The 26,698-nt window shown below is 42.1% G+C and overlaps 1 protein-coding gene across 1 annotated transcript in view; it reads right to left on the bottom strand.

The window, feature by feature from the left end:
* Window positions 1-26,698, bottom strand: part of PDS5B (PDS5 cohesin associated factor B) — a 97,689-nt gene that overhangs the window by 53,813 nt on the left and 17,178 nt on the right. The window contains exons 2-9 of the mRNA XM_066619848.1: window positions 25,310-25,433; window positions 19,877-20,080; window positions 9,614-9,700; window positions 9,338-9,435; window positions 7,827-7,953; window positions 5,014-5,094; window positions 3,254-3,394; window positions 1,943-2,058 (exon numbers count right to left, since the gene is read on the bottom strand). Coding sequence (XP_066475945.1) covers window positions 1,943-2,058; window positions 3,254-3,394; window positions 5,014-5,094; window positions 7,827-7,953; window positions 9,338-9,435; window positions 9,614-9,700; window positions 19,877-20,080; window positions 25,310-25,417 — 962 coding nt within the window. The 5' untranslated portion in view covers window positions 25,418-25,433. The remainder of the gene's footprint in view (window positions 1-1,942; window positions 2,059-3,253; window positions 3,395-5,013; window positions 5,095-7,826; window positions 7,954-9,337; window positions 9,436-9,613; window positions 9,701-19,876; window positions 20,081-25,309; window positions 25,434-26,698) is intronic.

The raw sequence follows: 26,698 nt of genomic DNA, 5'->3' as shown, positions 1-26,698 counted from the left end.
AGTTGAGTTTTGGGAAGGGAAAGCCTCTGGACAAGAGGACTTGCAGGGAATAAGTGTTTGTAGCAGGCTGTGTAGCATGGCCTTTCCCAGTTTGAAGAGACACTTTGCCAACAGTCTGAGGCTAAGAGGCAAAGAAGGAAGGCCCATAGCCAGGGAGACAGACCAGGGACAGACTGCACTTGCTCCCGGTGTGGAAGGGATTGTCACTCCCGGATTGGCCTTTTCAGCCACACTAGATGCTGTGCCAGAACCACCTTTCAGAGCGCGATACCATAGTCTTTCGAGACTGAAGGTTGCTAATACAGCAATAAATTTGGTTAATTGCTATAGATAAGAAGTTCTGTGTTCATTCCTTTGCACACCACAGCTGTTGTTTCTAGAGATAAGGATGTGTTAATTAGCCAAAAAGTGGGCATTAGAAGGAAGACGGGATATTTTGGACAGGATACATGCTCCAGGCAGCCTCCATCTCATCCTAGGGAGAAGGGGACTTTCGTCCCTTCCACTGAGTAAATCGAATAGCCCCGCAATGGGGCAACTCGATTCTACAATGACCCGAAGGCCGGTGTAGAATGAAGAGCTTCAGGTGGCCAGCCTGACATGGAGGCTCTGGATCCGGTGGAGTGAAGCTCCACCATTCCGCCTCGCTCTCTCCTCCAGCATGCCTCCTCCCTGCCTTCCCTCCTCCACCTCCTTTCCGCCTCCCCCCATGCCCCCACCTACCTCTCCTCTGCCCAGTGGTCCAGGTGACCGCTGAGCAGCAGAGTTTTAGCGTTCCACTGGTGCTAGCCAAACAGCAGCACTAGGGCCTGCAAATGTGCTTTACGACACGTGCACAGCAGAGGTGAGCCGGAGTGCGTTGAACAGCATTGGGCCTTAATTTACTGAGTATAAAAGTACACATCCGCAAACTTATGACACAGGAAAACAAGAAGTATAATTATTTTAACTAATTATTCCTCTAATAATTTCCAGCTATCTGGTCACTCATACTCCCCCAAATCATCATCATTTTATAATCAAGTATTTTGTGTTACACCATACAACAAATAAACTTTAAATGTTTAGCATTTTGCATGCAGTTTAATTTTAGTACATTGTAAATCATACAATACTAAATATGTTATAGCATGCGCCCCATCAAATAAATCACTTCGACTAGATGTAATCATGATAGTAAGAATATGTACTTTAACATTTCATTTGGACTAGGAACTCTGAGTAGCATCCAGACTAGCACTTTCACACCATCAGGGACTTCCTACTTCACATCCCCTTTGCAAGAGATGAACAATCCTTCTATTTGTAGAGGGAGCTGCTGAAGGCCAAAGCATTAGTCAGGAAAAAATGCAAGTGGTACACTTTTAGAGCACATCTCTTTCACAACAGTGTTTCTAACACCACGTTTATCTGTAACCTAATTAAAATTTTATGAGTTTGTTTTTACTGCTTATCTCTGAATGCTTTACATCCACTAAATAATAATGAAAACCAAAATATTCACTGAATCGATTAATACAATGCTTTGATAATTTTATGTTTGTGAAGTGATTCTGTTAGCAAAGAAAATAAGTGACACAAAATGCTGCCAACTCAACACTGGTTGGCAACCTTCAGTCTCAAAAGACTATGGTATAAGCCTACAGCACCCGGTATTCCCAGGCGGTCTCCCATCCAAGTACTAACCAGGCCTGACTCTGCTTAGCTTCCGAGATCAAGCATGTGAAGGGTAACTCAACATTAGACTAAATGATAAGGTGGCTCATAAGTATGAAACTACAGATGCACCTCTAGTTTTATCCATGTTAATTCAGAACAAGCTGTACACTAAGATGCACACATCTGTCCATATAAGGAAATGTTCTAAAATGCCAAAAATTATACATCATAAAGTTACACATTATTTAATCCCTATGGAAAAAGGAACTAAAACAATGTATACCTCCCCAAGTAACATTGCCAAAGGGGTTTGTTTTGAGATGCCAACTCTGAATCTTTTGCCCCAAACATTTTTGCTAGTAGCTTTACAACCTGCAGGCGTTCTTCATTGTCATTGCTCTGGAAAAGTAAATTTTAAAAAAATATATACATATATGTATAAATTGCAAAACACCAAATTTTAACACAAGACTAATTCTTAATGCCACTTTAAAAGCAAATACTTATCCACCAAAGCAGCAGCCCAGTTCAGATGTCATGCAAAACATGCTTGTTGGAGCTGATGGCAAATCTTGGCCTGATGCTCTCCCCTCCTCCCCTCTGCACACAAGAGGTGAAGCTTTTAGCTTCCAATTTAAAACAAAAAGGATCTGTCATGACATCTGAGCTCAACAAATCCCAGCTTACCATAAACCAGTGGTTCTCAAACTTTTTGGGAGTTTTACTCCCAAAGTAAGTCTTTGCGGGAAAGGGGCAAGGGCAGCAATGTGACCCACAGGATCACGTTGTTAAGGGGCAGGAGAGGGGTGCTTTTACTTACTGTGTGTTAGGGTAAGCTGCAGGAGGTGCAGGGAGCCCTGTGTAGCCTTTCACAGGGCTTCCAGAGGAATGGAATCTTCAAAAACAACAAGCACAAGACACCTCCTGGCTGCGTTTGCAAACCAGAAGTGGCTTGCATTTGCTATTTCTGAAGATTTCAAGCCTTGGGGAGTTCTGCAGAGGACAACTCCTGCTGCTTGCCCTAACACACAGTAAGTAAAAGCACCTCCCCTTGTCCCCCCCTTAGCAAAATGATCCTGGGGATCACATCGCTGCCTCCCCTCCTTAAAGGGATGGGTGAAGCGTTACACTAACTGGTGAGTCGTGACCCACCAGTTTGGGAACCACTGCTATAATTAAAGTTAATGAACAAGTCAGGATATACCCTGGGATGCTGGCTCTGATTGATTGCAACCCACATACGCAAAGAACAACATAAACATTATTTACAAGTAAGTGCCCTAGGCTGCTGCGAACTAGCAAGCAGACACAGGAGTGCGAAGGGGGGTATTCACCAGCCTTCCACTTGAAGCAGCAGGCTCCGTCACTCCATCACAAATAATTCAGTTCATAGTAGGCAGATGTTCTAGAATGCTGCAGGGAAATGGTTGCAGTGAGGAATGCTCATTGAAAAAACAGAGTTAAGGGCACTGCTATTTACTGAGAAAGAATTAATATTCTTGAAGGAATACAACTGTCCCCATGCAAGCAACAGCAGGGTGATGAATTTGACCCTCCTACAAATTCAACTTTGATGCCCCAATATAAAACTTACCTTAAGTTTGAATTCAAGCTGTGGCAAAACCGAGAGTAGAAGATGACTGTCAATATTATATAGCTCCAGAATTAAGTCAAACACATGTTCCGAGAGATCACTGATAGAAGTTTTTCCTAACATAAGCACTTGATTAAAGAACTGCAATATAAAATAAAAGATATCAATAGCAGAATACAAACAAATTCTCAGTCTCCTATGGCAATCATCTTAATTTATTCCAGATAAAGAGCACATAATACCAAGACTTTGGATGCAACCCTATACACATTTACCCTGGAATAAATCCTACTGTGAATTCAAAGGGGCTTACTTCTGAGTAGACATGCTTAGGATTGCACTGTTGGTATATAAAATAACCAGAAAACAAAGTTTAAAACCTGTAACCTAATTCTCTAGGCCACTGTCTGTTGAGTCAACAATTAGAAAAACCCATCCCAATTTTAACAATAGCATTTCAAATTCAGCTCTCTGTATTTGGGAGGGAAAAAAGCGTTCACCATTTGAAAACTGGTTTTCAGGGGAATACTGTCTCTTCCTATATTCCTGAACCTGGAAAGAGTTAAAGGCTCTGCAAACATCCAGAATGTGGCAATTCCATTCCCTAGGAAGAACAGCATTGAGGCAGAAAGAAGGAAAAATGATGTCCTCTAATCTATGAAACTTGGGAATTAAGTTTGGGAATGAAGGGTCAGTTCTTAGCACCACCCTATCACCACAGAAAATACACAGCATCCTATTTTATAGAGATGGCATTGATTTCAGAGACCCTCCTCACTAAAGCGATGCCCACTAGGAAGGCTTCTGTGTCCCCTGCCTTAGGGAGCACGTAGCCACGGCTTGAAAAGGAGGATGAAGGAAGGGAACCCTCCAAAGGAAAGGGTCTTCAAACCCAAATTAAGGATTTAAGAGAGAACCAAGTGAACTGGTAGATGGTTTAGTAAAGCTGCCCCCAGCAGAAACTTAGGGATACGGGGATAGAAAGGCAGTGTGTGCCAGTACTCATCACTGCCTCTCTGATGACTAGCTAGTCCAATAACTCTGAGGGTGGAATGGGGCAGAGCTAGAACTCCAGATCTCCATTGCCTGAAGGAGAAGAGCAATGGTACCGGCTGTTTTTGTTACCACACAGAATTGCCCCTTCCAGGTGTCAGCTGCTACACTGCTGGTGTGGCTGAAATGCCTGCAGTTTCTGGTACCCAAGCAGGGAGAGGGGACAGCCAAAGGCTAGAAGCCTCAGCTGCCCCAAACGGCTATATAGCCTTAATTCCCACAGGTGGAGGGGAAAGACTAATCAAAGGGGCCAAAGCCCAGCATGACAAGAGGGCACAGAAGTTGCTTCAATGCTACTCCAGAAAAGGCTCCCAAATCAAGGCTGCGAAAACTTCCTCATCAATTTCCCTACCTCAGATAGGGGAGGAAAGGAGAAAAAAGTATTACAGAGAAGGTCTGCTACTGCAAAATAAATGAGGCACAGCAGGAGCCAAGCAAAAACCCTGATACTTGCTAACCAGGCAAAGTCAGTCTGGGGAAGCAGGGGGACTATCGGTGTTCTTCAAATTATGTGACCATGCCTGATATCAAAATGCGTTTCCCACAAGCAAAGAACGAGCCACCCTGGAACCATTGGAGAATATTAAATTTGCAATCCAAAATTATTAGGTCTCATAATGTCTCTCTCACATACACACCACCACAGAGCAGATAAGCTATACACCTTGTTCAGTTCCACCTACAAAGTCACTTATATCCTCACTTACATTAGTAATGTATGGTTCAATAGCTTGGGCTGTCCTCTTCAATAAAGCTTTTGCCAAGTCATATGCTTGCTTGTTCAGGTTCTGAAACATATATTTCAGAGAGAAAATGCTTCAGGGTAAGCTTGCAAGTCAATCAACCCCCACCATTATCAAATGAAGCTCAGGAATTAACTTTCTTCAAAGTATTAAACTATAAGAGGAATATAACAACTGATTTAAAATGCATAGTGTTTCCATTTTTTTCAAATTCAAGTTATATAGCACATTCTTTTTTTACTCAACTTTAAAATAAAACCCGAATTTAATACTAACATGTTAAAGTCAACAGGTAAGCTCTCTAATTAAACGACTATTTTGCAAATATTGACTAAGGGCTACTTTGAGCTCTGCAGTATGCTCAGTTGTCAACTACCAACGATTTATTTCTGCCTCACTGAAAAGTACTATTCTGCCCAATAACTACTTTGCTTCAGCTAAGTCCTGAATACTTATAACCTGATTCTATAAATGTTTTCATTGAAGTCAGTCCCACTTTGTTGAATAGGATTTACTATCAAATAAATGAGTATGAAATTGTACCAGTTGCCTTCAAGTGTTCTTACACAGAAATAGAGTCCATTCAAAGAGCCAAAAAGTCTGTTTTTAATCTATAAGCAGATATAATCCCACAGTACATGAGGGCTACATGTCCATAGGTTTTGGATTGTTTGTGTAAAAGCTTGTGTAAAAGCTTTATTTAGTTGCAAATCAATACTCAGTTGTTACGGGAACTACTTAGCATATAGCTCATTCAAAAAACATGAATTCTGAAGGAACAAGATTTAAATCTGTCTTTTTCTTGGTGATTTAAATCAATCAACCCTGTTAAAAAATGAAGTCAGGTTAAACTCAGGCTTAAAATAATTGTTGAATAAGAAAGCACTAAGGATACAATCCAGTGTTTCCAAATATGAATGAGCACAAACTGATATTGCTCTATCTTCTAACTTTTGATAGCTGTTTGCATTCAGAACACTCAAAGCAGGTAACTGCATTTCCGCAACTAGGTAAAACCAACATGAATGTCACCAATGGAGCCAAGTAATAAAAACCCCAAAATGGACACTTGGGAAACAATGAAACTGCAAACACAGACATACGCAAAATGTCTGTATACTATAAAAAACAATACAGTATATTTACTAAGCAAGAAAACATTAGCTAAACAGCACAATTTGTCCTCCTACAACAAATTCAGAATAAAAATATTAATCCAGTTTATATATTTCAGGAGATATAAGAACAGATATGTTCTGTTCCCAAGACTAGAACCATATGCTTTTTCATGCTTGAGGGATAAACCAAAAACCAGCAACTGTTTTCCCTGGTTCATCTATTGACTTCATTTATATACTACTCTTCTGCCTTGACAAAAGCAGTTCACAATATTAAAACACACAGGTTATAAAGATTCAAAAAAGTCATGCTGTCTCAGACCCTTGATGGTGTTTCAGTTGTTGGTAACAAGAGCTCCAAAGACTGGTGACTATCTGATCAAATGAAACATGCCTACATAGGGTGCCCCACTTCCCCAGGCTCTACTGAAAAACCTTGGGCCCTGAGAGAAGGCAAGAAACCAGTCCTTGGAGCTCTTGAAACCAACACCTGAAACACCATCAAGAGTCTGAGATAACATTGCTTTCTAAATCTTCTGTAACCTGCATGCTTGCTTAAATATTGTAAACTGACTGCCTTTGCCAAAACAGAAAAGCAGTATTTAAATGAAGGTCAACAGATACTTTCAAAACAATGGATGGAAATTCATGGGACAGTACTGCGGCTCTGATTGTGAGAGATCTGTACTGCTAGAGATGTGGATAGTTATGTTAACTTTGCTAACAATAAAAGGATTAATAAATTTCACCTCAGTTAATGCTTTTCTATTATCAGGATTTTTACTTTACAACTCAGTGATTTAAAAAAAAAACCTTACAAAGAAAAATACCAAAACACATTAATGTGCGACTGTTCACATATACATTTTAGAATTAAATGTTCTGCTAAGGAGCATTCAATATTCAACTGCAAAAGACTCAACAACTGTACACTATTTAAAAATATTGAATAAGATGGCAAAAGGACAACAATCATGACTAAAGTGGCTATTTGGATACCGACTGAATGCAAGATATGAATCCTTCTAAATACTTCTAACACCTTTTCACATTACACTTTCACGAATGCTGTGGAAAAGTCTGAAGAGATTTTAATAGGCACCACTGATACCAGTTAACGACCTGAAACATCTGGAACCCAGCTCTATACAAACCACACCAGAAAGAGAGTCATGCTGATATTTATCCTTTTCTCTGCAAAACCACATTGTTCTTGGGCTTTCTTCCCTCTCTCCCAACCAATATACTCAGATCTTTCCTGCAGTGAACTACTAGCTATTTGAGAAGGGTAGAGAAGGAACACAAGTACATATGCACAGTCTCCTAGACTATAGTGTGCCTTATAGTGTGCTACACTAAACTCAGGGTATATAGGTACATATACATTTTGTCTCCCTTGCCTTAAAGGACTAATACCACTCAGAAATGAAAGGCTAGGATGGCACCACCAGTGGCATGAAAATCCAGGCCAACCCTATATCGAATTAGCTCAGTCTAGCCTTGAAGTACGAAGCTATGACTAAAGGTAGTTGCAATATCACTTTGCTATAAACACTACTACTGTTTATAGTAGTAGTATACCATATGTTATAAATGCTACTACTGTTCATATACTCTTAACATAAAGTAAAGAACTTAACAGCAAATATTAATATTTACCTTGTGTGCAGGCACCAGGTTAACTAAAACTGTATCCAAAAGTTCCTGGGACACTGTATCACCTTCACAAATGATAGAGCTCATCAGATCCACCATGTGCATATGAACCTTCTGATTATGACCATTGCTGAAATTAGAAGAACAGCTTTTCAGTTCAAAGACACAATATAATTTATTATGGTTGATCTACAAGGTGATTCTAGCAAAGTGGCATTTTTAACTAAGGTACTGTTATATAGTAATTAAACCAAACATTCTTTTAAAACTGCCACAATATTGCTTTGCCATTGGTGTTCTTCACCAATAATAGTGACATAAAGTCTCCCAGTAAAATCAATAAATTAGTAATGTATATTCTTTTCAACGTTAGTAGTTAGGTCAATGGTTTAAATCTGCAGTTCTCAAACTCACAGGGAGTTTGAGCACTGCACTAAGTCCTTGTGAGGGGGGGGCAGCGGGGATGGGGGAAGGCAGCAACGTGATCACCAGGATCGCATCGCTAAGGGGGCTGCAGGGACTGGCTTTTACTCACCAGCACCTACAGCAGCCTGTCGGGGGTGCAGGGAGCCCTGTGAAAGCGGCTGCTTAAAAAGAGAAAGCTCAGCAATCATGCTCCACTTCCAGTTTTGCGTAGGTGGAGCGCGATCACTGTGCTTTCACTTTTTAAGACCTGGGAAGCCCTGCAGACACTTGTGCAGGGCTCCCCACATCCTCAGTAGGCTGCTGCAGAGCCTGGTGAGTAAATGCCAGTACCTGCAGCCTCCTTAGCAACGGGATCCTGGGGATTGCGTCACTGCCTCCCCCCTGCCCCCACCCCTTATGGGGACAGAGGCCAGGATCCTCTGGCTGGGGAGTCACGACGCCCCAGTTTGAAAAGCCCTGGTGTAAATATATGGCACTGAAGAGAAAACAGAATAGTGAAAGAGGTGTGGAGCAAAGTCAATTAAAGTTGCACAACTTTGGGAAACGGTTTTAGCCAGCAGTTCTCAAACTTACCGTTGTCATGGCACCCTTCTTTCATTGTGTCCTCTTCTTCCCGGCTCTCCCAGGTGCTACCATCTTGGACTGCCTGGGACAGCTGGAAAGCAGAGGCCACCAGGGACATTGCATGGTACCCTGTGAGTTAGCTGTAGCACCCTCAGGTACTGCAGCACACAGTCCGGGAACCACTGGTCTTAGCTAATACTGAAGTGCCTATTCATTTGGGTCATGAGCAACCCAAAACAAACCAACAGAGATTAAGAGGTATGTGAACACTGCTCCATGTGTGCTCTATTGCACTAGGGATTATAACTGTAAGAGGCACTTAAATCAGAACATTTGAGACAATTACTTTAATGAACTATACCTCTATGTGCATGGTCAGGAAAAAAAATTTTGTTACCTTTTTATGTTTATGACTCCAAAAATTTATGACTCCATAAAGCTCTGATAATGATGCCTAAGAACCTGAAATTTTTTATTTGGACCCCAACAACACTGTAAATAATTTCATTGGTAAAAATACTCACTTAATTACCGAAAACAACGTTCTGTACAACTGTGTGAAAATTTCATTGCTATCTTCTAGTTCAAAGCATATGTTGTAAGACTTAACCCACGCAATGTTCTACATAAGAAAAGAGAATTGAAAAGATAGAGTAACTGAAACTTCAAACATTAATAAAACAATTATTGAATAACTGTCTCAGATGAAGTTGGTGATGTTTTCAATGACTTTATGAAATAGCAAGTCTATTAACTGTTTAAAACATGACAAATACTAACTGTAAATAGCTTAAACATACCTCCAGTAAATAAAAATATCTATTGAACTGTGGGCTTTTTGTGTCTTCTAATCCTTTCAGTTGTCTTGTTATGAACATAAATATATCCTAGGGAAAACAACAAACAATTTATTTCACATCACATGACACCGTAATATATCAGCTGGATAAGCATTCACTTAATGGAAAATCATTTTTCTACAGACTAGTATACTCATAACATATTTTAACTAACCTCTTGTTCTCACAATCAAAGTCTGAAGCACATAAAAAGACAGAAAATATTAGGACCATCAATCAGAAATCTGAAGCACCAATTTTAACTTAGGTATTTTGAAACAATATCAAGTTCTTAGTTTTCCCAGGCTCCAGCAGTACTAGTAGATAAAACTTCTGAACGTTTTTGAAAGATGTTATAAGCATTGTTCCTTTGTACTGCTCTAAAACTGCATATTTTCAGCCAAGTCAAAGCTACTTCATCTGTTAAGTTTTTAATGCAAACCTATACCAAATATACTAAAAATGTAACATTTACTAATTAAAAAACCCATATATGGGTATGCACTACAGCAGGGGTGTCCAAAGTTTTTGGTAGGAGGGTCACAGCATCTCTCTGACACTGTGTCGGGGGCTGGGGGAAAAAAAGAATTAATTTACATTTAAAATTTGAATAAATTTACATAAGTATACATAAATGAATACATTAAAGATGAACTTGTATGAATGAATGAAGGTCTTGCAATAGCTCAAGGCCTATAAAAGGCCTTGTACAAAGCAAGGCTGGCCTTTCCTTTGCTGCTGCTACTGCATCATAGATGTGAAACAGCAAGCAGTGGAAGAAGCCCTCATCCCACAGCTCACGCGAGAGGTCAAACAGTCGCCCTCATGCTGAGAGCAGTTGCGTCGGGCCAGTGCAGGCTCCAACAAATCTCTGGAGGGCCAGAAGCTCATTGGAGACTGGGGTCTCCCTGAGGGCCACATTGAGAGCCCTCGAGGGCTGCATGTGGCCCCAGGGCCAGGGTTTGGGCACCCCTGCACTACAGGAAGCTAAAGTTTGGCCAGTAGTGCTTTCCCAATATAGGAAGCATGTGTTTTCTAAATTACGAAATGGTCCACAGCTTCTCACAAAATGGTTACCATTTACTTTCAGGTACCAAGTTTCCGAACTCTGGCAGGGTGCTATAGCACTCAAGCAGAAACATACTGGTAGTCCCAGGACAGGTCCAGTCTTATTTCCTTCCATAACACCTCTATGCTTACCACAGGAAGACCACAATAGAGATCTTAACCCGCAGCTCATCATCCTCAATGGCCAGGCGTGGCCAACTGCAGTGCAGCACATCACATGCCACTTTTAACGTAGAGAATCTTGAATATGCCACTGCAACTTAATGTTGCTTTTCGCTAAATAGAGCCTCCAAATTCAGGGCAGTATATTTCTGATTCTCATAAGGTGCAGAGCAAGAATCATGGGACTACTGTTACCTATCTGGGGCTTTCCAAGGACACCTAGCTGACTGCTGATGAAGCCAGAAAGGCAGCCTGCATTAACCTTTAGTCCAGCCCAGCAGAACTCGTTCCAAGGTCCATATAATGTTCATTGCCCTACTGCACAGACCAGACCTCTGCTGCCCACCTTCTCATCCCCAAAGATGATCTCTGGGCTTTGCTGATCTCATTGACCATCTCTAAGCTGCACCGCTTGGCCCCCCCCCCACCTTCTACAGCCCACCCCCCTCCATTCAGTGCTCCACCAATACCTGCCTTCTTGAGTAAGCAAGTGACCAATCAGTCGGTGGCATGCAGCCCATGAGCATTTGCCCTATTGGCTTTTTCTCCTGGATATCATTCTTTTCCCACCTTTCGCTCCATTTTCCAACCAGAACAAATCAATCGAAGTAGGCATATTGGTTGCCCCAAGCGTGCCCATTGCAGCATTAGAAATTTTTTAGGGAAGGGAGGATTGTTGTGTAAGGAATAGCAAAGAAATCAAACACATTGTAAACTGTAAATACTTTTCGAAAATGTATGGCGACTTTGCATGTGCCTCTTACAAAGTGTCCGCATGTCACTAGTGGCACATGTGCCACGAATTGGCCAACCCTGGATTAGACTAAGGATCAATGCAGGATAAAGTACCCTGAGCTATGAAAAAAAAATGTTTACCTTGGGCCACTATCAAATTTTAAGTATTTGTTACCTAAAACGTTCATGCATCTGAAATTTTTTGAAAAGCAAATGTAGTACACTTCCAAACAAGTCAAGTATTAGAACTTGAGATCAGATACAGAGTCAAAAATAGCAGCACATGCACAAACACATCATTTCATAGAAGTACCCCTCAGTCTCAAAAAGGATCCAATGCTTTCTGAACTAATTTTCAGAAAAACAAATCTTGATCTAACAAACAGCTGTGTATTTATAAACAGGGAAGTACACAAATAAAATCAAAGCAGTACCATAATGAAAGCCACAGTAATGATGCCTGAAACCCACCTATTCAAATTTTAATTCCATTATGATAATTTGATAAAAACAATGGCAAGCTAGCAGGAGCTCTCAGTTCTTTATTCACTTCTAGTGTGCTCCTTGGTGATCAGTAGTCCAGCAACAAAATAGATCAAGAATTTTGCAGCATATAGCAGCCCTTTTTAAAAAAAAAAAAATCTTATTACATTGTATCTCATATTTCTTTGATTATTAAGGGCCTGTTAATACTATTTCTAAAGCTATTTTTAATTCTTATTAATTACCTCCCACAGAAGTAGCCCTGGGAGTCCCAAAATTTGTGTTCATGTAAATATGCATAATATATAGAGGTGTTTGTTTCCAGTGAGTAAGACAGGATTGTAGTCGAAATCTTACTTAACATAACAGGCTTACTTTTGAGTAAAATAACATTATTTTAAAACACCTCTTTTATTTATCATGGACATAACAGCAATTCCTACAATGATAGCAGCAGCAGGAAGATGTGCCACAGACATCATGGCTATTCTGCCACTGAAAGCATCCATAAGTGTTCAGTTCACAATTGCCATTTTGTCATCTTGCCACATACCCAAACCTAACTAGGATACTTGGCAAAGATAAAATACATTGTGTGAACAAACCCACAGAAAACAAATCACACCATCATTAATCTCTGCACACTATACAGAGTGAACATTCCTAATATGAGAAAAGGCTTAAACTTAAACATTTCCAGATGCAGCCACTAAGGGGCTCTCATTCTGCAATGCCATTTCTATACCCTTGGACACCCAACAGTCCCGAACAGACCCACACAGAGTAAAACCACTCAAAAGATGAAAGCAAGCATAAGTGAATAGTTAACAATAAGGGAGAAAATAAAGCATAACCAAGAACACACACGTGGGAGGAAGAGGAAAAGTAAAAACATACAGGGCGTTACATGAGGAAGAAAAGAGGTTAAGAAAGAGCAGGCAGATCAATTAGAAAGCAGCATTACGCAATTCCATTGCCTCTTAAGCCTCTAAATAGGCACATTTTAGGTTTAATATCATATTGTGTTGGGTGTCCAGAAGGATCCCAAATCCACATTCTTCAAGATGCTTGCAGAAGGCTGGTTCCAGCTTTGGCTCTGTGCTTCCCAAGGCCCCTAATATCAAAACTGAAACTGAAAGGTAAAAAGTACAAACACCTGAGAGATTTTACTGGAGACTTCTATGAACATCAAAAAACTTTATTCTGTTAGGACACTGAATATTTAAAAAGTTTAGGAAGCTCAACTATTGGGAAGAAACATTTCAAAATAATTTGCCTCAGAATAGTCAGACTAAGCCTGAGTACTGTAATGTGAGCATTGATCGAAGTGCTTTAGAAAAGCCATTTTTATTAAAGGTAGTTGCACTGAAGATGGCAAATATGAAAAATCTGGGGAAATGGACCTGCAAAAAGAGGTGTTGCCTAACATCTAAAAAGTAACACAGAACACTTTCAAATGCATTACACACAGTTTAATCTCTTATTTATAGCACACCATCAGTGTACATGGTACTTCACAAAATAACTTAATGAAAAGACAGATTTCTGCCTTTAAAAAGTGAAATGTGCATTTCAACAGAGACAAAGGGGAAAGGCATGGATAAAAAGTCATGAATATGTACAAGTACAGGGGGGGATCCTGTAACCATAGATTCACTTGTCCGCAGGCCCCCAACGCTGAGCTGAAGGGAGCTGAACTCACTTCGCTTCCAGGTGGTCCTCTGAGCCAGACAGTTTTTAAAAAAATGCTACTTCTAGTTTCTCAGTGAAACCAGAAATGACATTTTTAAAGCCTTATAAGGCAGTGGTTCTCACTCCTTTAGTATCGCGACCCACTTTTTAGAATGAGAATCTGTCAGAACCCACCGGAAGTGATATCATGACCAGAAGTGACATCATCAAGCAGGAAAATTTTTAACAATCCTAGAGTGCAATCCTACCCACACTTCCCCAGGAGTTAGTCCCATTTACTATCATTGTTAAAAGCATCTTCATAGTTGCCTGTTAAATGTACAGATCTGTGACGTTTCCCCAAATGCAGTCACTTACCAGGGTAGCATCAAGTGTAATATATTAAAAATAAAATATAGAAATGAATGAGGACCCACCTGAAATTAGCTAGTGGGTCCCAACACACAGTTTGAGCAATACTGTTATAAGGTATTAAGAGGCCTGGGGAATTATAAGGCATTAAAAAATGTCACTTCCGGTTTCATGGAGAAACCAGAGGTAGTGTGTTGTTTTTTTTAAAACTGTTGGGCTCAGAGGGCCCTATGGAGGGACCCTGAGTGGAGCTCTTCTTGCCTCCAGAGGAGGATGCGTTCATCAACACCTGTGGTTTTATGCAACTGTGGAAGGTTCCAGAATGGAACCCCCCACAGATAGAGTGGCACACTTGTATATCAGTTCATTGTTAGTAACATATCTAGGATAATCATTATTAAACAGAAAGCCACAATCCATTTACTTCAAATTAGTCAAGGTGTCTTTTTTAGCCTGTGGCATAGACTAAAACCTGAGGAAGTCTGACACTGGCAACAAGGTGAAAACTACTAATAGTTTTAATCCAAACCATAGATCAACAGAGGATAGTACATTCACCACTTACATAATAATCCCTTAGTCCAGTGGTTCTCAAACTTTTCCAGCTCGCACCTCCCCTGATCCTTGTAGCCATTGGCCACGGCTCCCCATTACAACACCTCATCTCAGTTACCCCCAAAATGGGGGTGAAGGTGTTATAATTATACACTAGAAACAAGGCTGCCAGCACTCTGAGGCTGCAATCCTAACCACACTTACCTGAGAGTAAGCCCCATTGAACAACATAGGACTTACTTCTGAGTAGACCTGGTTAGGATTGTGCCCTGAGTTTGTTAGCAGGACACCTGGAGGGTTTTGGAAAGAGGAGAGGAAGAGAAGTGATAAATTTGCTGGGGGAGGGGAAGACTTTGCTTTGTGTGCATCTGCTAATTGCAAACTGATGCAAACTGAGACCTAGAGACTGTTTGGCTAGAATCCTAACCCCACTTTCCTGGGAGTAAGTCCAATTGAATACAATAGGACTTACTTCTGAGTGGACCTAGCTAGGATTGTGCCTTTTGTCTTACAATAGCAGCCAACAGAGTACCCCCCCCCCCCAAAAAAAAGGAGGCAGGAGGAAAAAGGGGAATGGCTAAAAAGGAATGGGGATTTTTTATCTTTAATCAATTTTTGGAGACAAAGCCATCAAGAGTGGTTTTTTTTCTTTTTTGAAGGGGAAGGAAAAAGAAAGGTGAGGATCCTTCATTAAGCTGACACAGACCCCAAGCCTATGTCAGTCTACTCAAAAGTAAGCCCCATTTGAGTCAATGAGGCTTACTCCCAAGAAAGTGTGGAAAGGATCACACCCAGCAAGATTACAACTCACGCCAAAGTAGATGGGGGCTGCTCACACACACACACCCAACATGCATATGCCACCCCTGTTCCCCCCAGACAAGACGGAGGGATGCAGGCTGGGGCATTTGGACACCCCTCCACTAGCAGCAACCTGGCTCCTCCTTTCCCCAGCAGAGGAAAGCACTCCACTGCCTGTACTTACTTTAAAGCCTGCTAGGTGCGCACCCTGTGCTAATGAGATGCAACACCTCTGCACTCTTCTCTCCTCCAGCCTTGACCAATCCCAGGATGCCCAGGGTGAGGGGCACACTGGGAAATGTAGTCCTTGGAGCAATGTTGCACATGGAAAGCGCTCCATGATGGAGATGCAGCACCTCTGCCTGCCCAGCCAGCCTTCTCTCCCACCTCCCCCCACCATGTTTCACACGCCCTCCCAGCCTCAGGCTGCCCCACCCACAGATGCAAAAAAGCAGCAAGTCAGCAGGCAGCACACAGAGCAGAGCAGCCTCTCTCCCCGAGATGCCTGACGACACTCCTGGAGGCCAGCCACGCCTCACTAGGGAGGCGGGACGCACAGATTGAATACCTCAGCCTTAGTCAGTCCCTTAAAACCTGCTGCATGTAAAAAGGATCCAAGATGGTGGCGCCCAAATCTTGTAAGATTTTGCAAGATTCAAGATGGCAGCAACCAGGGAATAGTAGGAAAAGCCACCAGGGCATCCTGTATCACCCCTGTGAGTGTGCCATGACACTCTAAGACTTCACAACACACACTTTGGGAACTCCTAGACTATTCTTTTGAAAGAGAGGAACACAGAACACACCAGTTAAAAAAAATTAATAAGAGGTTAAGCAACTCAATGCAAAACTCAGCTCAGCAGCAGATTCAAATTAAGATTGAAGCTACACACTGACAGAAAAGTAGGGCAGAAACCTGAATTCACTCTAGGCCCTCAGTTCTTAAACTCCTCAAGAGCTTGAGAACCGAGGTAAGTGTGTGCAGAGGAGGGACTAAGGCTGCAATGCCAATACAAGAGTCCTGGGGGTCCAGGAAATCCTCCACAGGGCTCCCCATGCCTCAAAACTTCTAAAAACAACGAAAAGGGCATTTCCAGTTTTTGTCATGAAACCAAAGTGCTCATTTTTTGTTATTTTTAGATGTTTGGAGGCACGGGGAGCCCTGCGACGGACCCCCCCCCAGACCTAGACCGCCTAGACCTACAGGACTCCGGTGCTGGTTGCCAGTAAATTTTAAAAAACCCTCTAGTCCAGCCCCCAGCAGCAGCACAAACTCAGGGATCACATCACTGCCTTCCCCCTTTTCCTGCCCCTTAAGGGGTCTTCTCAGGCTGAGGCATCGCAATGCCCCAGTTTGAGAACCTCTGCTCTATTCTATCATCCTTCCCAAATAGATGTTATTGATATGAACCAATTTTCTGAAACCTGCTATCACCAGAACTGTGCAACACAGACACATAATTTATTGCATCTTCAAAACCTATCACAAAGAACAACATATGGAATGGTTTTGAGGAGGCAGAAATCACTGAAGACAGCAAACAGCCATATTGGGGAGAAGTGCTGAAATTGGATAGCACAGCTGAGAAAGACAAACTTTGCTAAAGGCAGAACTAAATATTTGCGAGTTGAGGTGAACAGCCAAAGTCCATGATGCGTAAAGCACATCTTTCCTATGCCTTAGGTGCTATTTTCACTAGAGTGGCACAGCTGCTCATCTTTTAAGGATTGCTACTTTAGAAACATAGGCAAAAAAAGTTCTACTACTTGTAATATCTACAGAACATACTATATGCTGTGTATTCAGTACACCTAGATGTATCCCAGCCCCAAGGGACATGACTGGCAGACTGTACAGTCTAGCATGGAAGTTTGGCACAGAGTACAAGTCTGGATGAAGACTGCTCAGTATAAAAGACAATTACAAGCATGGCCCAAAATGTTCACAACAAAGCCTGCATTCAAAACACCTTTTTGTACTGCACTTGCAGGAAACATAAGTTCTTCTAACAATAGCAAACCCTAGTCTTACTGCATGATGAGAGATCATAATGGTGTGGTTACATTAGTTATGATTAGGCTATAAAGCAAATTGCCCAGCTATTCCTTGCAACAGACTAGGGGGAAAAAAATCACCATATATACTCACCTATAGGTCGAAAAAAATGTATGCCTAAAAATGGAGCCTGAGATCCTAGGTTGACTTATACCCGGGTCAATGCAGTGGGGGGCGGGACCCTCTGGGAAGCTTATGGAAGCTCAGCAGCTGTCTGGTGAAGTGGGGGGGCCTGGAAATGGGCTGAGAAGCAGGTAGCAGGTGGAGAAAAAGCCATTTTAGCCTCTTCTTCAGACAGGAAGAGAAGTGAAGGCATTTCTGGGAACTGTAGTCTGTATGGGCTGCTGCTATGGAATGCAGCACATACTCTCACAAAGCCTCCCCACAATTCCCAGAAGCCCCTTTGTCTCCCTTCCAGTTTGGAAAAGAAGGGAAATGCCTCCTTCTTTTGCTGCTGCCTCTGAACATTCCTGGCAAGTCATTTGCAAAGAATTTCACACACACACACCCAAGTTTAGGAGTCTGGTTTTTAAAACCCCAGGATGGGATCCTCCTTTCCATCTGAAACAAGGTCCCAGGCTGCAATGCACCGTTACTTAAGAGTAACACCATGGAAAGCAGTGGGTCTGCTTCTGAGTAAATAGGGTTGCAACTGTGCGCAGCTCAGTCCTTGCAGCTTGTCTCCCTGCTGTGAACTGAACTGCACACTCCCAATTGCATGTTGCGTGTCATATGTAGAGTCCCTGGCTTAACGCACCAGGCACCTTAAAGAAGGATTTGACTAATGGTTCTACTGGTATGTTGTTTATAGGCACAACACTTACTCTGACAGTGTTTAAACAAATGTTGTGAAGACCAGAATTTTAAAAGTTAATGAACAAAAATGCACCTTATGATCTTTTATTGTATTTTTAATAAATTAGAAACTGTACAGTTTTTAGGTAACAATTACTGGAAGGTTACCTGGCCTCAGGTAAAATCAGACAAAATTATAGTCAGACCCCCCCTAAGTTTAACCCCCGACTTATCTGGGGGTCATAGAAAATTCCATGATTTGGACTCAAAACCTGCCTTCTGCTTATCTGTGAGATCGACTTATGGGTGAGTGTCTGCGGTGCAGCCACTGTCACTAAATAAATGTGTCCCTGTACATGCACAATGTAGCCACATCATACTGACTTTTCAAGCAATCTAGAAATAAACTCAACAAAATGACTGATTACCTTTTTGCCCTCAAAAGCGGACTACTAAAGATACAATTACTCTTACGTTCAAATAAGATGCTGATTTTTCACCTCACCACACACAAGTTTAGGGTCTGAAGACATATACAATGCAAACTTATTTTTTAGAAGTGTTGCCTGCAGACCATTCAACTACTGAACCATGTCAACAGCCCACTTAAAGAAGCAGTTATTATGTGTGCTGTCCTACTTTATGTGACCCAGTTCTCATCTTGGGACACTACCAAGCATCTAGTACTTGATACTATGGTTCAAAATAGGTCAAGGCACCCTGATCAGATTTTGGACAGTGTTGCTTTAGAGCAGGGGTGTCAAACCCGTTTCATACCAAGGGCCCAACAGCATTCATGGTGCCTGCTGAGAGCCAAAAGTGATGTCATTAGGTAGGAAATGGTGTCATTAATCAGGTCATAACCAAAAATAAACAATTTTTTTCACTTAGGAACTCACTAGCTGCAAATGACAGAAGAGAAAATACACAAATCTTGATCACATTTCACGTTATGGGAGAGCCCAATTTTCAAGTGGGTAGTCCTTATAGCAATAACACCTCAGCACTGCTCAGCAGCTGAGAGCCTGAGGGCTGGAAAAACTTCTGTGGGCCACATCCGGCCCCCGGGCCTTATGTTTGACACCCCTGCTTTAGAGGCACTAACATATTTCTACTTTGCTACTTTATGACAAAATTAATACATCATTTGAAATAAGTATTAGAAACATGGTGCCTTAGACCTGAACACATTGGTCTGCATTTAACTCTTTCACAGAAAAGACAGCTTCCATAAACAGAAACTCCTCTTGATAATGGGGTGAAAATTGCTTGCAGCACATTGCATAAAATGAGAATCAGATTATTGGCATTTACTTAAAGACAATCTATAGAGGAGCAGGGCTATGCCTTACAGCAACTTTCCTCTCTATATTGTTGCAATAATACATCAATAGAACCCAACTAACCTCACAGCAAGAGGTTTAAGAGCTTTTGAAAATATTATCTAATCCAAAAATTGTGTGGCAACAAAGTAGCATTATTTCACATCCAGATTCAGAGAAGATAGGACATACATACAATCTTACCTTAAGTTTATCTGGTGAAGTGTATGGTGCCTCAGGAGCATATATTCTAAAAATATCAGCAAGACAACATGCTACTAGCAAGCGTACATCTTTGTCAGGATGCTTGAGAAAAAAATCAGAAGCAAGATGTAAAGCAAGATTTAAATAAAGCTCCTTTTCTTCTTCCGAGTCCTGATCCATATCCATGAAGGTTTTTACAACCATCTGCCAAAGGAAAGTTCCAATGTAAGTAACATTCTATGAATAAACCAGTCAATATTAAAAACACATACACAAATCCAGAGAGGCAACCTTTACCTCTTAAATCATTTGTGCATATTTTGTCATTTTCCTGAAGAAAAAGCTTTTCTTTCTTACATCAAGAGAACAGAATATACTTGCACCAATACTAGTTTATAAATCAATTAATGTTTATATTTCACCTCTGAAATATAAGTATTGACACCCAAATGAACAAGGCAACGATACACAGTAGGAACAGGTTTGCATCCTCAAGAATTTACAGACAAAATTATTTTAATCAAGAAAACACAAGCTGCCTTATACTGAGTCAGACCAGTGGTCCATCTAGCTCAATATTGTCAACAACATCTATCAGCAGCTCTCCAAGTCGTTTTAGACAGAAATTTTTGTTTGCCCTATCTGTAGATTGAACCTAGGACCTTCTGCATACAAAGCAGGAGGTCTTCCACTGAGTTAGGGCCCCTCCCATTGGGTTTTTTGTTTTGTTTTGTGTTTGTTAAACTGAGACACAGCCTCCCTGTTTCCTCTGGCAGGAATCAAATCTCCTACCTCAGTACATGTAAACAGAAAACAACTGCCCAGGAGGATGCAGAGGTGTCATTCCATCACCCAACCCCAGGCACCAGCCAACCCAGCTATATGTGTATGTTCATTTTATTCTAATTTATGCTGTGTAATATCCGAGTGTGAGACACAGCAATTAGTCCTAGGTCACCCAATGAGCTTTTATGGCTGAACAGAAAACTTGAATCAGTATCTTTCTCATCTATGCATATTACTCTACCCACTCTACCACACTGGTACAATGCTCAGTCTACTCAGAATGTAATTTAAATATCCGTTTCACTGAGAACCTTGAGGATTTTCTCTTTTATTTAAAATGAACACAAATTATGCAAGTTTCTCCAGCTTTTATGCTTAAAATGCTTTGATCGATCTTCTGCAGTATGACAACAAGGCAACACCACATCTAGTGAAGGAAATATGAAAAAGCAGGTCATGATTCTCTTACACCTTACTTTTATTAGAGAGGTACAACAGTGCCTATATTACAGAAAAATGAAAAAACAGTCAAGCATTATAAGCCCTGCACATTCTCTATTGGTCATATAATCCAGACCCTCCATACAATCACATACCAAAATTCATAATGGAGTAACTAAGTCAGACTCTGTTTCCCTCCAAATTCTGTTGCAAATCCTTTGACAAATGAGGGAGATAAAACAGTTTAAAATACTATCCAGAATGTAAGCACTACCCTGATACTGGCAACTTTTTTTAATCAGAGATAATTTAAATTCTCTTTGAGTTTATGTTCCTGAAAGTGTTTACACAAATTTCCATTTTGAAAGATACATATTCTTTTCTTACTTTTAAGAAATACCACCAAGTAGTTTTTTGAATTATTCACATTTAAAGGCACTGTACTCAGTGAAGAACTGAAAGGGTAGATAATATTGAACATAGCCATGGGGGGGGGGGGGGTCGATGATGTCTGGAACCTTTTATTTGTACTCAAACATGGCTGCCACCTGCCATGCAAAGAGCAGCCCAGATATAAAACTCTTTTGTTCATAATATCAAACACAGTTTATTCAATCCTCCTGAAATTTGATGCTGACTAATTAGACATCATGACCTAACATCTCCTCAAATTTGGTCCTGATTTGGGGGGAAATGTGCAAGATATAACACAAATCCAACCACTCTCTTCTTAACAAAAATAAAACTGCTTGCCCAATTCTCCCAAAATTTGGTTCAGAGAAAGTATAGAGGGGCCCTTATCCGTGGGCTCGGCCTCTATGGATCTGATCATCTGTAGGTGTTGAACCAGTGTCTGGAAGACCTCAGAACACCTCCCGGATGTGACCAGAAGTTGCTGGCATGAACAGGAAATGACTTCCTGCTGTGTCCTGGAGGATTCTGAGGTCAGGAAGCCATGCATGACCTCTGGAGGGCTGCACATGATTCCCAGGTAAGTAACTGCAGCATTGCACTGGGTCCCTCCCCCCATATTTCATAATCCATGCAACACACTTTCTTGAGAGTAAATCCCTTTGAACTCAGTAGGACTTATGTCTGAGTAAACGTGTATATTGGACTAAATTCTGTTAAGGAATGGAAGAGATTCAACTCTTAATAATTAACCAGCCTGGAGAAGATAAAAGCACAGTATTTTACTATTACACCTCTCTATTTCAAAACCAGGGCCCTCTAGTTCAAAACCAAAATTGGGGAGGATCAATTAATTCTTGAGGGCCTCGAGAGAGAGCTGAATCATTGTTGTCTCTCCCCACTGAGAAGTAGTGAGGTTATTTCCTGAGTCAATAATAAGAAACAATGAATAATGTCTGAATTGGGAGGGGTATGCACACATTTACACAAGAGTAAGAGTAACCCCTGCTAACTGGGTAAGAGGCACTCTTTTAAGTGGGTGCTCCTCTTTTTAGCAGGGGGAGAGTAACTGGCCCACCTCAATCCAGCAGTGTCTGCTCTAGTGGCTGTCTGCTGGTGTTCTTTTGCATCTTTTTAGATTGTGAGTCCTTTTGGGACAGGGAGCCATTATTGATTTTTCTCTTTGTGAACTTTAGTTGAAAAGCGGTATACAAATACTACTACTACTACTAATACTTGTTGGCATCCTTCAGTCTCGGAAGACTATGGTGTCACGCTCTGAATGGTGGTTCTGGAACAGTGTCCTCTCCAGTGCGTGAAGCCTGGGTAAAGTAGGTATGGAGGATAGGCTGTTACCCATGCAGCAAATCCCCCCTCTCCACGTCGCTGAAATGGTCCAATGGAAAGGCAGAGGCCAATACGGTTGGTTCCAGCGGCGTCGCAGGAGTTGCCAGAACGTGACTGTGTTCAGCCACGAACTGCCTCAGGGACTCCGGCTCCGGATTTTGCCTCGAGGTTGACTCCTGAAGCCTTTTCCATAAGTCTCAGACTGTTTTGATGGCGCTAATTCCCCAGCTAAATGTGCATAGGATTACAGCATGTTCACTTGACAGTAATAAAGTAATCAAGGCTTACTTCTGAGGAAATACACCCAAGACTGCAATCAGTTTTCAATTCATTTCTGCCTGCCATACCACTGCTCAAAGGTAGAATACTTTTTGTCAGTAAAAGAATCTGCTAATAGATGCAATGTTCCCTCAGCAAACAAAAAAAACACACACAAACACTCACACAACTTTGGCAAGGTGGTGGAGACTATGACCTAGTTACTATGTGTCAAACTTCAGGAAGATTGAATGAAGGTTTCAAATTTTACATCTGATAGAATCTTAGGGCTTGTAAAGGCGAAATGCTGTTTTTCTGCCTGCCACATAGTTATCTGAAAAGAACAGAAATTTGTTCAGAAAAATTCAGCTACTTCAACAGAGAGTGAGGGTGGTATGTGTGATCTATTTTCTGATTGATTTGCCTTGGTATCATTCATTGTTTTGTGGCAAGTCTCACCTGCTTACATTGTCCACAGATTCTGAGTTAACATAAGAGGGCCCATCTAGGCCAACTTCCTGCTTATCACAATGGCCCCCAGAGACCTCAGGGAGCACACAAGACGACAAGATGTCAATATCCTGGTGCCAGTCCCTTCCATCTGGCATTCAGAGGTAGGCTCTTAACCTGCAATACTTTACCTCTATAAATCTGTCCATTCCCTTTTAAGGCATCTAGGTCAGGTACCACCCCCACAGTCTTTGGAAAAAAGTTCCACATATTCATTACAAACTGGGTAAAGTAATATTTCCTTTTATCCATTTGAACTCTCCAAACAGTCAATGTCAGAAGACGCTCCCTGGTTCTGGTGTTGTGAAAAAAGGAAGAGAACGCCCCTCTAGCCATCTATTTGAAAAATACGACTTTGCACACTTCCTCGAGTGGCACTCTAAACAGCAGCCAAAAAAACTGCTTGGACACTCCTATAGCAGATCTTTTCCTTTGTGCTTGTACAAAAGCCGTGTGCTTGTATGCATTTGGTCCTTTTCTAAAGTAGCCAAGATTCTTATTAGCATGCGTCAACTCACTGGGTAACTAAATCTCTGTCTTTACAAAGTGGTGGGAGAGAATAACCTCAGAGGACCTTTTGGAGGTAAGGGGAGCCCAGTTCCCTTGCCTCTACAGGGGGTGCACAGGGGGAACGGGGGGCCGCGACTCTGATCTGTGGTTAAGTGAAACCACGGATACAGGGTCTGTGGATATGGAGGGCTCCCTGTTGCCATACCTGGGAGGTTTTATGTGCTACACTCTTAAGCAGCTTGGTGGGTTTTCACATCTGATCACTCACAGACAGTATAGTGATTTGATTTTAAATCAGTACTATGGGGTTCTGCATCTTGGGCAGGAATTCCTCAGACAGCCCCCCTCTGTCTGGTCTTCTCCATCTGCGATGATAACAGCAGACAGACTTACTAGAGCCCTCCCCCCATTCAGCTGCTGATCCAGTGAAAAAAGAGCAAGAAGAGTCATGAGAGTCAACAACTAGACCCTATTTTCCTTAGCCTGTGGCCTCCTCCTGATACCATCCCACCCACCACCCTGCACAGAGAGGGCATGTATTAGAGATTTCAACTTTGTTCTTTTTTCCACTGAAAAAGCAGAATGATCATCATTGCATCCATCTCAAAACCTTAGGAAATTCAAATACAAAAAACTTCCATTTAATCAGGAAATGCTATGGGGCTGGCCATTTTCACTCATGGTCCAAAAAGCATGAGAAATTGGAAATTAAGGAGGTGACTTAAATCTTTTTGCCATGAAAGCAGTAAAGACTGTATGCAGTCTCAAATATTATGCTGGCTTGACAAATTAGGTTTCAAGCACCTGCACTCTGCCTTGGTCTTTCATTGAGACAGAAATTTAAGAGATTATCTTGCTAGAGATATACCTGATGAATACCACTGATGCAGCACTACAAGACACAGTGCTTACCCAAAATGTCACCTACTGCTATATTAAGGCGCCCACAGAGCACCTGTACCTCTGAACATTTAAAAACTTAGTAAGAAACATTCTAATCATATTTAACAGGCTGATCACAATATACTGCTGCTCCTTTACATTGTATAACTGAAAAAGTGATGGGAGAAATACGCAAAAAATAAACTATCATATTAGTAAAGTGTAATATTCACATGATTCTGAACTGCTCAAAATGAGTTTCCCAAATACAATAAGCTGCTTACTCACTTTTAACCGCCGCACCATCTCTTCTTTAGAAATTTTATCAGATATTTCTTTAACTCCTGGAGGATACGTAATTTTTCCATCATTGGCTCTTGTCTTTGAATGAGCCATGATGCCGTTTCAAAATCTAGGGGAGAAAATAATTGGAATTAGATAAGGCATTTGTCACACTGATATCTAACTTGTATCTAACAATGATATACAAGCTGTTGCACCTGAATTGTGTTGCCTCCATACATCCAAGATGCAATTTCACCACATCTGCTAGTAATCAGACAAGTTATCATTGAACAAATTACCTTCTCAGTATGAAAGCTACTTAGAACATACACATTTTACAACCAGATAGGTAGAATCTTCAGTGAGGTAGTGAGCCTTTGTTTGGGAAGTAGTACTTCAGACGGGGCTCATATAACTGAATTCACCTCCATTAAAAACAAAACAAACAAAAACACCTGCATGCAGGAAAATTAGCATATTAGAAAGGTTAGAACAGGGGTGTCAAAGATATGGCCCGCGGGCCAGATCCAGCCCACAGAGTCATTTCGGGCAGCCCCCCAGCCATGGGGGAGTTCTGGGGCTGCCTCACCCCCACTTGCTCCAACCGCGACCAGAGCTCTGTGGCTGGAGAGAGAGTTCCAAGGGCCAGAGCAGCCGCACACGGCATCCTCGGTCCTCCATCCGGCTGCAAGTGGCCTTGCCCGCAGCCAGAAGGGGTGACTGAGGGCTGGAGCACCTGCATGTGGCATCCCCAGCCCTCAGTCCTCCCCCCTTGGGGTGCAAGCAGGGCTCGCCCGCAGCCAAAGAGAGTTCCGAGGGTCGGGGATGCCACACATGGTGTACCCGGCCCTCGTTCCTCCCTCCAGGTGCAAACAGGGCTCGCCCATGGCCAGAAGGGGCAACTGAGGGCTGGAGCACCCATACGCGGCATCCCCGGCCCTCCTTCCGGGCGCAAGCAGGGCTTGCCCGCAGCCAGGGAGAGTTTTGAGGGCCAGAGCAATCACACGCAGCATCCCCGGCACGAGCAGGGGCGACTGAGGACTGGAGCACCCGCGCACAGCATCCCCAGCCTTCAGTCCTCCCTCCATTCGCGGCCAGAGTGGGTCTAGGAGCCGGAACCACTGTGCATGACATCCCCGGCCCTGGAACTCCCTCCGGCCCTGACTAGTAGCAGGTAGGTGGGGGCTGGGGGAGCGACCGAGAGGCTTGGCTGGCTAGAAAGCAGGGGGTCCTTTGTGGTAGAATGGGGTCTGAGGGGCAACTTGGAGGCTTGGCGGGCAGGGGATGCTTGGTGGCAGAATTGGGTCCGCGGTGGCTGGAGGTAGGGGATGCTTGATGGTAGAATGGGGTCTGCAGTGGGGGAGGCAGCAAAGTGAGGGGGAAAGCCTTCGC

Source organism: Tiliqua scincoides, chromosome 3, assembly GCF_035046505.1.
Source record: "Tiliqua scincoides isolate rTilSci1 chromosome 3, rTilSci1.hap2, whole genome shotgun sequence".
NCBI lineage: Eukaryota > Metazoa > Chordata > Lepidosauria > Squamata > Scincidae > Tiliqua > Tiliqua scincoides.
This window is presented reverse-complemented; position numbering and strand designations above follow the sequence as displayed.